Source organism: Mauremys mutica, chromosome 3 (genome assembly GCF_020497125.1).
Source record: "Mauremys mutica isolate MM-2020 ecotype Southern chromosome 3, ASM2049712v1, whole genome shotgun sequence".
Taxonomy (NCBI): Eukaryota; Metazoa; Chordata; order Testudines; family Geoemydidae; genus Mauremys; species Mauremys mutica.
The window spans coordinates 190,666,052-190,679,225 of record NC_059074.1 but is presented as its reverse complement, the minus strand read 5'-3'; the positions used below and the strand labels follow the sequence as shown (position 1 = coordinate 190,679,225).

Sequence of the window (13,174 nt, the reverse complement as noted above, 5' to 3'; positions counted from 1 at the left end):
GTGAGCTAAAAACTAGAGGGTCTTGGTTAGGGAATGCAGAACTCCCTCAATCTTGAGCTGTTGGAGTAGTCCTTAGGCAGGCATTTCAGCTGACATGATTTAGAGTAACTCCAAGGCTATAATCCAACTACTATGTGACTTTTTGTCCCATCCACTTCAGTTTATGGGCTTCACAGATAAATTAATGCAAGATTTATGAGTGGCCCTATGAATGATAGCCCAGTAAGCAAATCTGCAGGGTAGCTCTGCAGTCTCAGCTGTTACATAATAATTGGTGTGTAAACTCAGAACTGTAGGGTAATGTTAGTTAAATGCATTTTCACAGTAGTAGCAGCTCTCGAGAATGGCAGTTAACCAACTCTGATTGTAAAGTTTCTTAGGCACACTGAGTCTTGGTTTTAATTTGGAGCTCTGGGGAAGGATATATTATTTTGTCTGCATAACCTGTTTAGCTACTGTATTATTGATTAAAAATTTGTTTTTCTGAAAACAATTAGATTATGGAGAGACCATAGTCCTTCCATAGTCAAGTTGGCAATAAGTATCTCATAATAAAAAATTTGGTCACTACCATCCTTGTATATTTAAAATAAGGGATTCTGCTTCCAAATTTGACAGTTAATTCACAGTAGTGATTTCATTTTTTTCTGAACATTTCAAGGAAATCCAGCAAGTAGTTTTTTTTCAGGTGAAGGCAATAAAAAATGTCTCCCTTTGGAAATTTTTGAAAATTGTCTGGTTCATGTTCCTCTGTATGGAAAACAGACCAAATATAACTAAGGATTCACAAGGGATATATCCATCATTAACTTGTGAACATTTTAGTTTTCAAGGCAGTAAAATCCAATCTATTCTTAAGGGTATTAGTTAAAAATTAATGATATAAGAACAGCCATACTGGGTCAGACCAATGATCCATCTAGCCTAGTATCCTGTCTTCTGACAATGACCGGTACCAGATGTTTTAGAGGGAATAAACAGAACAGGGCAACTTAGCATGATCCCAGACGGAGTGTCATCCCAGATCATCTTGGTTAATAGCCATTGATGGACGTATCTGCCATGAACGTATGTAATTTTTTTTGAGCCAGTTATACTTTTGGCCTTCACAACATCCCATGGCAACAAGTTCCACAGGCTGACTGTGCTTTGTGTGAAGAAGTACTTCCTTTCGTTTGTTTTAAAGCTGTTGCCTATTAATTTCATTGGGTGACCCCTAGTTCTTGTATTATGTGAAGGGGTAAATAACACTTCTCTATTCACTTTCTCCACACCTTTCTTAATTTTAAAGACGTCTGTCTCATCCCCCCTTAGTTGTCTCTTTTCTAAGCTGAACAGTTCCAGTCTTTTTGATCTCTCCCCGTATGGAAGCTGTTCCCTACCCCTAATTATGTTCTTTGGCCTTCTCTGCATCTTTTTTAATTCTAATACGCCTTTTTTGAGATGGGGCGACCAGAATTGCACACGGTATTCAAGGTGTCAGCATACCATGGATTTTTATAATGGTGTTACGATATTTTCTGTTTTATTATCTATTCCTTTCCTAATGGTTCCTAACATTCTTTTTGACTGCTATTGCACATTGAGCGATGTTTTCAGAGCTGGTTCATCCTGTGTGCAAAGATGTCCCGAGTAGGACATTTGATTTAGAAGTCCTCTTTAATCCTTTCATCTACACTACTGCACTTTGTGGGGCTGTGCACAGTGCTTCACGAGTGAGTCAGCAATGACTACAGTAGGGAGCTACTGCCAGAGCCAAGTGATGTGGTCCGGCATGGTGGAAGAGAAAGAGGCCAGTGAGTTGAAATGCATCTGATATTACTGTTGTGCAGTACCTCAGGGTGAAGTGCTGTAAGGTTAGAGCTCCTGTTTGCCTCGTTGCTTGGATGTTCAATTTCTTCTTTCAGAAACGCAGGCTACACATTTTTTTATCTTACTGAAAAGTGCACTGGGGATTGCAGGGGGTTTCCAGGAATTGATATTGTGGGGAAGAGAGCACAGACGTGTAGATCAGCTCTTTCCCTGAAGGTGTGTCAATATCAGAAATGATGTGGCTTTGCCTACCCCTTCCGATACAGACATGTTCATATTCATGGATGTGGCTGGGATGCTGGGGGAGGAGGAGTTAAGGGTGGAGTGAGGATCGTGAGTAAGGCCAGCCTCTCACACTAACTCCACAACAGTGGGTTGCCTTTCAAAGGGTGGACTAGTGACTTTGGGGATAGGTGGATAGTGAAGGGTAGTGTGAATTCAACTTGTTTGCAGTGGGGCATCCCAGAGTGTATTACTTCTCACACATTCTGTATATCTGTCTTTTGGGCATCCCAGTCCTTGGGAGAGGGAGTATGAGATAATTGCTTTGGTTTTTCCCAGAATGCATTGATACAGATAAGGTTAGCACCCTGCTAAATGTGGATGTGCAAACATGATGACAGAAAAGCTGCTCTGAGCCACGTTACATTTAACTGGGTAAGATGGTCATGCCTCTAACTGGCAACAAAATCACAATTGTAGTTGTAATGTGGATGAGCCCAAAGTATCAAATCTTCCACAAAACTCAAATAAATGGGTATGATCAACATGGCCAAAAAGGATGTAATCTTCTTGTAGACCCCTTAGAAGATTAAAAAATCAATTACGAATGGAGGGCAGAATAAGAGCTGTAGAATGCATTAGGTTGAAGAAACAGGAGGGAATACAGAGTTCAGAAATGAAAGACATTAAGGCAGAGCAGTGTATGTTATTTGTTTACACTAATTTTTATCTTATTTTTCCTGTTGATTAGCAGAAAAAAAAGCGACTCTGGATCTGGGTTAATTTATTAGCTGTAGAAAGTTGCCCCAGACTATACTTTTGAAAATTGGAAAAAATCTGATTGGAAGTTACACAAATTCACAAAAAGCCAACAGCCCGAAAGCCTTATTTAGACAGAGTTTTGCATTTTTAAATCTTATTACTGGCCTGTGCATTTTAATTGTTCTGCATAAATTTATATAATTACAGTTTATCTATTTTTGTATTTGCTTTATAGATCAGGATATGGCTACACATCCCTGCTGTCATGCAGCACATTATACCGTTTAGGACCTATGTTATCAGGTAAGCTTTAAATATAACAAAAAGTTTCATTGTTTGACAAAACACATTTAGAACTTCAAATTGTACTAGAACTCAAAGTTTCTCAAAGTTCAAGCCATTTCTTTGTTTAATCCACCTTCTCAGGGTTTAACTGATAGCCATATTTGGCGTTGGGACGGAATTTTCCCCGGGTCAGGTTAGCAGAGATCGTAGGGGTTTTCGCCTTCCTCTGCGTCATGGGTCACTTGCAAGTTTAAACTAGTTTAAATGGTGGATTCTCTCTTAACTTGAAGTCTTTAAATCATTTCTTGAAGACTTTAGTAACTCAGTCAGAGGTTAGAGGTCTATTACAGGAGCGGGTGGGTGAGGTTCTGTGGCCTGCAATGTGCAGGAAATTAGACTAGATGATCACGATAGTCCCTTCTGACCTTAAAGTCTCTGGCCTGGTCTACAGTAAGGGCGGGGGGTCGAACTAGGGTACGCAAGTTCAGCTACGCGAATAGCATAGCTGAACTCGAAGTACCCTAGTTCGACTTACTTACCCGTCCAGACGCGACGGGGTCGAACTCCGCAGCTCCAAGGTCGACTCCGCCACCGCCGTTCGCGGTGGTGGAGTTCCGGAGTCGACCGGAGTGCGCGGGGAGTTCGAACTATCGCGTCTTGATTAGACGCGATAGTTCGAACTTGGAGAAGTCGAACTCACCGCGTCGACCCGCGCGGTGAGTATGGACCTGCCCTATGAGTCTTTAACATTTCAACAGTCAGAATCAAAGTATCATTTAGTTTGGGGCAAATCCATGTGTCAGTAACTTTAGTAATGGCTTTAATAGTCCCAATAAGACCATTTTAAATATTGGATTCAGTCCTATTCTAAAGTCTCATTGCAAGATCAATTGTAATACATTTTCACTGTATGCAGCATCATTCATAGAAAGATTACAAAAGATTTGTAGTGATACTACATAGAGTTTGAAATGATCTTATTTATCATGATTTCCTATATTGATTTTTAGAAATTCTCAAGGCAGAATTGTAAATTCACAATGATCTCAAAATCTTAATCTAGAACTGCTGAAGCATGTCTCTAAAGTTTTTAATTGTGTCTCACTTTCCACTTTCCAGCTGGCAAGAAGTCAAATATCATTAAGACTGTACTCATTCTTTTGTATCGCTAATTATGTCTAGTCCTGATAATTTTGGATATCATGCTGTCTACAATGAAAAATCCTACAATTAAATTATTTGTCAGAATATTCTATTGTTATGAGTGCATTAGTTATATTAGTTCTCCAAGAATCTAAGGGCTTGTCTATACACAGTTATTGTACTGCTGTAACTATATCGGTTTAGAAACAGTTAGAATGAAAGTGACACAATCCCCTAGTTATACTGAGCTAAAGATGCTTATACCAGTACAGCTTATTTCCTGGGTATAAACATCTTTATGCCAGAGTAACTGTGTCCACACTAGGGATTGTACCACTTCAAGTATATTGCTTTAAAATCACACCCCTAACCAAAAGAGTTAAATTGGTACAGAAAATGAGTGTTGCTCAGCAGTAAATTTTTATATTTTAAAAAGAATTTTTTTTTCTATTCCATGCATGTGCATGCGTACATACACATAGTCACAAATTGCTCTACCACCTAGGTGATGTAGACATAATTCAAATAATCTTAACTCAATATCCCTAAGATGTTTTGAACACTAAAAGCCATGAAACATGATCTGTAGTATGAAATTTGATTGTGAACATGGATGTTAATATTATTAGCTGAGGCGGAGCTGAACACTGGTTAATTGTAAGTATAATTAAGGACAAACTGTGTTCAGCTAACATTATTACTGAGAATTTTCTTCCCAAAGTTAATTACTTCAGCTATAGGATGCAGTAACACTTCCTACATGCATATGGGTGAGGGAGCTAACGGGATCTCTGGCTTGTTTGCTACTGGATTGATTCTGAAAATAGGCAAATATCGCTTTTTTAATTGTCTGGGCATGATAGTGGGTGAACTTTTAGTTTCCCACCCCTTGTCTGATTTCCAGAGTTCTATATGTGGAGGTCAGTCCTCAGTTGTTGAAGATTGAGAGAATTCCAGACATGGCTCTTCTCGTGCTCTTCCCTGGCTTAACTATTAGCAAGGAAAGAACACTATGGTCCTGATTATTATTCACACAAATGTGTCTTTATGCTAGTTTGGCAATGTTCAGGAGCCTTAAAATGTTTTGACTTTAAGGCCTCTTTATATTACAAGAGTAGTTTTAAAGGGCCTTAGCATAAATGAGAATCAAGCCCAATAACTTTACATTTCTTCTCTGACTAGTTAATGTTTAGACCCATGATACAAGGCAAAAAAATGGAGCATAAATGTGGTTAAACCACTTTAACCTTGCTTGTGGCCATAATAGCTTTTAGCACAGGCTTGTCCAGTCTGCATGCGTAGACCCAAATTTAGAATGTTGGCAAATGTATGAATTTTTAATGCTTTTCAGTGGTGCTGACCAAACTGGTTAGAATTTAGTTTAGCCATGGTCAAATTTAAACCATACTGAAGGACAGTAGTTAAATTGTTTTTTGTCGGTATTGTAGTTAGTATCTACTTTACAATTTTTTAACTGTGTTTAAAATCAGGTTGAGAGATGGTTGCTTCCAAATGTTGCTCTTGTCCATATACAACATGGTTAGGGCTCCATGTCTTTCACGGTGGTTGCAGAAGTCACTGATTCCGTGACTTTCTGTGACCTCCGTGACTTCTGCAGCAGCCAGTGTGGCTGATCCCAGGGCCGCCCCGGGGACCGCTCTAGCAGCGGCCCGTGCAGGTGGGCCCGGGACCACCTGAGCAGTGGTTCCAGGAGTGGCGGGAACAGTGGCAGGTGGGCGGCCCCACAGCCAGCCACACTGGTGCTGCTGGAGCAGTCCCAGGACAGCTGCACCGGCCGCTGAGCGGGCAGCCCCAGGCAGCTGGCCCCAGGGACCGCCCAAGCAGTGGCCTGTGTGGCTGACCCCATGGACTGCCTGAGCAGTGGTCCTGGGGATGGCGGGTGGGCAGCCCTGGGGGTAGCCCGAGCAGCCATGGCTTGGTGGCCCCTGGCAGTTGCTGCCACTGCCCCCCAAAAGGCTCCACAGACCCTCCCAGAGCTCCTGGCCCTCCCCCAGCTAAGATTTAGTCAGGGGTACATAGTACAAGTAATAGACTGGTCATGGGCTGTGAATTTTTTTGTTTGTTGCCCGTGACATGTCCATGACTTGTACTAAAAATAACCATGACTAAATCGTAGCCTTAAACATGATTAGTTATCTTAAACATGCCAGAGTACTATGTCTGACCGTTACCAGTGGTAGAGGTTATAGCATGATTGTCTAGGTGTAACCAGGTCTAGCAGTTGTTTACTGTGTAGGCAGAACCATCAAACTGTGTTGCTGTAACCACTGTGTGGTTGGTTGCTGCTCCTGCCTCCCAGGTCACTATGAAGGCACGCATGTTCATAGCTGCAGAGGTGACTCTGTGTGCATGTTCACTTATACACCAGCTATCCCTTGGGGCTTTGCTTCCTGCGTTACCAGGAAATTGTGGACTAGTTTAAATTGTTCAGCATTTCTGGTTTCTGTGTAAAATATTCCAGTATCTTTGACAGCAGTAGTGATTCATCTTGAAATACATTGATTGCTGCTGCTGAAGAAGACTGACCATATATTACTCCTGGGGGAATTCTGTGCCTAAAAATTCTGTGCCAAAAATTAAAAATTCTGCAAAATTCTGCATATTTTATTTGTCAAAATAATGCAGTATAATCACACTAATTCAAATTATTCTGGTAATTTATTTAAATTACAATATAGAAAAAAGTCACAATAGCTGCTCAGCTTTTCCTAAACACATGAAAGTTAAGTTACAGCACTTGGTAATCAATACCCTGTATTCCAGTTATAATCCTGGCTGACTACTTTGGAAAATGCTTGGTTCTGATTTTCCTGACATTATATTGACTGCTTGATAAACATTTTATTTGCCCTCATTTTTTTTTTAAATGGGTAAGTAAAATAGCTTCTGTAATAGAGGTGTAATCTAACCCCATTGTGCCACTCTGGCACAGGAAAAAAGTGAGAAAGCACATAGATCTTCCTGGGTGAGGATTCCCTTACTATCATTTACAACAAGGCTCCTTTTCACCACTTTGGCAATGTAAAGGAGCCTTAAAACTTTTACAAGTGTTTTATATCCTGGTGGAATTGACTAAGAATGGGAACAATTAACTAACAATAGGAACATTAACAACTCCCCAGTAACCTCCTATATTTCTGCCTTGCCTCAGTGGACAGAGCCTGCCTCATGCCTACCTCCAGACAACCTGAAGCCCTACCCCTTCACGCAGGGCATCCCACAATAGGGAGCAAGAGGGACAGAATCTCTCTTGCTCATTTGCATGCTCGCCCAGCCCACTCCTCCTTCATGCAGTGATTTATGTCTTTGCCAGTTGCTCTGGGCTCTCAAAGAGATGTGCTAGGGCTACAGGGGAAAGGGAGCGTGTCCCCTGCAGATTTCTTTGCTTTCCCATTTTCTGTGGGGGAGCAAAGAAATCTGCAGACTATATGAATTCTGCACCTGCACAGTGGTGCAGAATTCCCCCACGAGTAACATATTCCTAGACTTTACTGATAGAAAAATGGTTATGCATCATGGAAGGTGTCATGCAAACACAGTTGACATATGGAGGTGCTGGGAGAAATTCTGGATATGACATGTTTGCTGTAACTATACAACAATGGTTCTATCAGTCCTGTAGGTAGGGCCACAGACAAGGATATAGGGTATGTCTACACTGCAGCTGGGAGTGAGTCTCCCAGTCCGGGTAGATAGACTCACGTTGGCAGGGCTCAAGCTAGTGCCCTTAAAAGTAGGAGTGTGGATGTTGCCGCTCAGGCATCAGGTCAGTCTCTCAAGCCTTGTGGGTTGTATGATCAGAATCATGTTGACAAATAGAACCTAAATCATTCTATACAACTCTATTTATTTCTTCTTTTTATCTATTATTTGCTTTACTAAGTTATAGATTGCCAATTGCAACTATATTATATTAATATTAATGTATTTTTAGGATTAATACTGTTATAAAGACTGCTAGAAATATATTTGAAATAATCATGCTGAACCATTATTTCACATAGGTTTTATTTGGAATCATGTCATGTTTCTTCTTTCTTCTTTTTGTATAATTTATTTTAGGTATTTATGTAAACTGTCAGACCAAGAATTGCGACAGAGTGCAGCCCGGAACATGGCAGATTTAATGTGGAGTACAGTTAAAGAGCCATTGGATACAGCCTTGTGTTTTGATAAAGAAAGTCTTGATCTTGCGTTTAAGTACTTTATGTCTCCAACTTTAACAATGAGGTTGGCTGGACTGAGTCAAATAACAGTAAGATTTTTTTAATCTAAAATTATATTTAGGAAAAATGTTTTATTTCTCCCACTGTTTACAAATTATTTTTTTTTTATTGAAACAGTAACAAAGGACAGCAGAACCATCTTATAAGCAGTCACAGAAAATGCATGATAAACAGATAGTCATTAAAGTGGGGATTGTAGTTTGTCCTTTGTCATACTCATCAGATTTTGTCTGTGCTAAAATAAACTGTGTTCAGGGAGATGATTAAGGCATGACTCAGTTTTTTGCAACATATTGGACCTTAACCTTTTCCCTGAGCCGTTTATTGTACAAAATGGTACTTTGCTTTAACCATATTTTGGGATAGCCATGATGTAGTTAGGGCCTTATATTTGGTTGCATTTGTAGTTTAATATAGGACTTAAATCTATTTTTTTTTAAGTTTTCCTATATCAGAATTCACTATAAGTGGATTCCTCTGTATACTGTTGACTCTTTTATTGACAATTGTTCATTGTAGCCTTTTTCCTCAGCGTGAGAGCATTCATGCATCATTAGCATCATTGAGAATTTGATTGAAACAGTTGACATTAGCAACAGAAAACATTAAAAAACCAACAGAGGAAGAGGTTAAGAAAGCAGTTTTGAATTCTGGAAATTTAGAAACTAAAATAATAATAAAATACAAACAAAATAATAACTTGTAATTTTAATGGTTTTATCTTTGAATAAGCATTTTTAATATTTTCTACAAATTCAGATACATTTATATGAAAGTTGTAACTTAGTACATAATTGCTAAATTGACTCAAACATGCAAAGAATCCATTTGGATAAACTACTTTGAAATTTTGAGACCTATGATCACAACATTTAAAACGTGATATCAATAACCCATATTCATTTTCAGTTGTAAATATAACAGTCTCTTTTTAAAAACTGATTTGGAGTACAGTACATTTTTTGTAAAATAATTATGTCTTGCTCTGGGTGGTTTTGACATGTCTCCTACTTGCAGTATATTTTTTACTAGGAAAAAACCAAATTCCTGGCATGAAATAATTACTAAGCCTAGCTGTCGTGTCTTTGGAACTCAGTTTGTTGTTATGCTGTTCTCTTCATTTTTTATCAGTTCTGTTCACCAGTTCAGTCTTCCATGTTCTATTCATTTTTGATAATTTTTTAATTCTTGCTGCTGTAAAGATTCCATTGCAAAGTAATGATGGGTGGGGAGGAGAGGGTACAACAGATGCATCTGACCTTGTAGTATAAAATATATATATTATGGGTAGGCTGGGCAGAATTGCATTTTTGTTTTTTTATCACTTTAATAGATAATATCAACGTTTATTTTTAAACATTTTTTCAATTGTCATCGATTTGACAATCGATTTGAATTTTCACAGTTTTGGGAAATTATGGAGGTCAGACAAGGGGGGAATCACACAGTAATTATTTCATTACATTAGATGTTGAGATTTTGTTTATAATGGTTAAAACACAAATTTTCAACATCACATATCAAAATATACAAAGCAAATATCCTTTCAAATAAGTTCTCAAAGTTTCTTTCTTTGCTTATCTGTAAATTTCAGTTATCGATGGAAATACATTTTTGGTGGTTTGGGTGAATGGTAAAATCGACATTTAACTCATAAAAATCTAATCCTCCCAAGCCTCATTGAGGGAGATGAATTAAAACTAGCTTAAATGGCAAGAGACTTGGTAATATGCCTAGAAATACATTAATCAATAAGCAAAACTGGTTTCTAAATCTAGAATTAACTAAAATAATTGATTTTCAAAGATATCTGTATGTGCTGCAAGGTCTAGTTAGTTTCAGCAATCAGTGTCCTGCACCCCAAAGAGTTTAAAACAAAACAACCCCCCACTTATTTTCAATAAAAACATTCTTTAAATACTGCATTAGTACATTCCACGTCCTATTTGCCTTCATGTTTCCTAGGTTATGTAGTATAATAGGATGAAGGAGGTTGGGGGGAGAGTTCAACAGGGACTATTTTATAATTTTATAGGCATTACCTTTTGAATCATTTCAAATAGTGTGAAAGAATTGCACATGCCCCTTTCTAGCTTCACCTAGTCTGGTACTTCTGGTTAAATTCTGGCCTCCACATTTGGACCCCAGGCTTAACTGTGCACAGTTTGGTCAGATGATGTGGATGGGGCCAAACGAAGCTAGAATCATGTCAAATAAAGATGTTCTTCGTGTAATGGTCCCTGTTGTAGTCCACTGTGGGTTTTGCATGCACACAATGCACCCAGAGCTGGAGAAGTTGAATGTAGTGTCCATTGGTCTGCACATAGAGCCTCGTTCACCTTGTGCCTCCATCTAAGGGGATAAAGGGTGAGGAGGACGACTGCCTCTCTTTTTCCTTCTCACCACCGCATGGTATGGGTTAGAACCTTCAGTGTCCATAGCTTTGGCTTTGTCCTACAAAACATGAATTAGGTCTAGTTTTGTAAATGGTTTTAACAGCTTTTATAGTCCACAGTTAGTGTTTTATAGGTTTGTTAGTGTTTAGTTTGGTCTCCCGGCAGGGGACGTCCCTCTTTCCTCCCCCGGATCCTGTGCGGGTGCTGGACTATGCCCAGGACTCAGGCTTCAAACTCTGTTCTTCCTGCCCACAATCCTTCTCGGTCAGTGACGACCACCAGCACTGCCTGCACTGCCCTGGGGAATCCCACATTGCAGCAAGGTTCAGTATCTGCCAGTTGTTTGTCAGCTGTACTCAAGAAGGGCATGAACTTTGTCTCTGCAAATATCTCCTGGAGAAGGCGCCAGGGACACCCCTCCTCTCAACCCGTACCTCGGCCTGATTCAGCAATAAGTGAGCCTCCTGCTGTGAAGTCTGACTGGAGCAGAAGAATCTTCCTCCACAACCTCCCCCTGAGGTATCTTATTGGGAATCCAGGAAGCACATTCCTAAGCATGAAACAAAGTCTTCCTCTAAATCCACTTCAGAGAAGTTGGAATTAGTTCTAAGTAAGCCTATAACTCAGCCCATGAGGACTCTAGTACATCCTAAGTCCAAGAGGCAAGACAAGAAAGCTCATAAACATTGGGCTATGCCAGTTCTGGATCATGATACGTTGGTACTGTCATCCTCGGCCACTCCAAAACCCCCAGATCTGTCAGCACTGACGAAGTCTGATCATCATCAACTTGGCATCGTCTTCCTTGCTGGCTTCAAGTGGAATCCCTCTCACACTAGGGAGATCTGAATCCGTTGTTGCTCCACAGAATATTTTTACTCTTCTGGATTCAGAATCTTCTCCATCAGGGCCCCCATCTCCAGAGAAATAACAACACCATCTGCCCGCTGGACAGAGCTTGTTGCCTGTCCCATGCAGAATACAGTTCCTCTCCAACAGCACTGACAGTACCGCCATCAGACCTGGATTCAGCATTCTCTTCATTAGGACGTTCTGAATCACCCAGTGAACCTTTCCCCCCTTCCCCCATCCTATGTATCCTCTGCCTCCCAAAAGACCTGCACTGGTTTGGGGTAAACCTCTTTCTCATCTAACTCTGAGCTATTGGTACCCTATGCAATGGGATCCCCCCGCTACCACCTTTAAACCCGTTCTACTGGCCATATTGGGGGTCTTGATACCAGTCCCCTCCTTGCAGAGTCAATCCAATCTGCTAGTGAGTCATCCCTTGCCCTCCCCTCTAAGAGTCGCTCAATTCTCCCCTCAGATCCTACAGAAGAGGAGAAGGAATGCTACACACTGGATCTGGCAGTTCCACTGAAACAAGTAAGATTGCTGGCTTCATCTCCAGACAAAGTGGTGACTCCTATGTCTCCTTCTCCTCCTCCTGATGACTTCAGACAGTTCCAGGATTATCTTTACAGAGTTGTTATAGAACTTCCTATTCCTCTCAAAGAGTTCCAGGACTCCCCAACACAAATTCTTAGACATCCTCCACTCATCCGGATCCAACAAAATAGCTCTCCCCGTTAATGAAGACAAACTGTAGCTAGATAGGTCAGTTTGGCATGCTCCTACTACCTGTGCCCCCACCCCAAAAAGGGCAGGTTAAAGGAAAAGAATTTTTATTTTCTCACCCCACTCCCTTCTCACTGGCAGTCCAGCCCATTTCCAAAATGGCTATACAGCAACATCCCTGGTCTACTCCTACTGATACAGAGTTTGGGAGAGAGGTCTTCTCATCATCCAGCCTCCAGTTCAGGATAGCCAGTTACCAGGAACTAATGGCTCCATACTATTTTCTGAACTACACCAAGTTTGCGGAGTTTACTGACAGCGTTCCACAGCAGGACAGAGCTCATTTGCAAGCTCTGATAGATGAAGGCAAACTGATAGCCAGGACCCTCCAATCTGCAGTTGATGCTATTGATACCTCCTCTAGAGCTCTGGCTACTGCCATCATCACGTGTAGGGAGTCATGGCTCTGTGTGTCAGGGTTCCCTAGAGAGTTTCAGAATACCATAGAGAATCTCCCCTTCAATGAATCACACCTTCATACCCTGAAGGACTCCAGGGCTCTACCCTCTGTTCACTAGGGGTATATATGCCTGCCCCAAAAGGCAATTTCACTGCTTATTGTTCAGACCTAAACATATGGCTCAGCAGTTTTTCCATCAGAGGCCCTATGAACCTCCATGCAAGAGACAGAGGTTTCAAAAGTCCCACTTCCCCACACCTTCTGTAACA

At 40.6% G+C, this 13,174-nt stretch overlaps 1 protein-coding gene across 1 annotated transcript in view; it reads left to right on the top strand.

The window, feature by feature from the left end:
• The window catches only part of USP34 (ubiquitin specific peptidase 34), a 307,644-nt gene that overhangs the window by 50,658 nt on the left and 243,812 nt on the right, over positions 1-13,174 (top strand). Inside the window, exons 6-7 of the mRNA XM_045009712.1 lie at positions 3,032-3,099; positions 8,308-8,500. Coding sequence (XP_044865647.1) covers positions 3,032-3,099; positions 8,308-8,500 — 261 coding nt within the window. The remainder of the gene's footprint in view (positions 1-3,031; positions 3,100-8,307; positions 8,501-13,174) is intronic.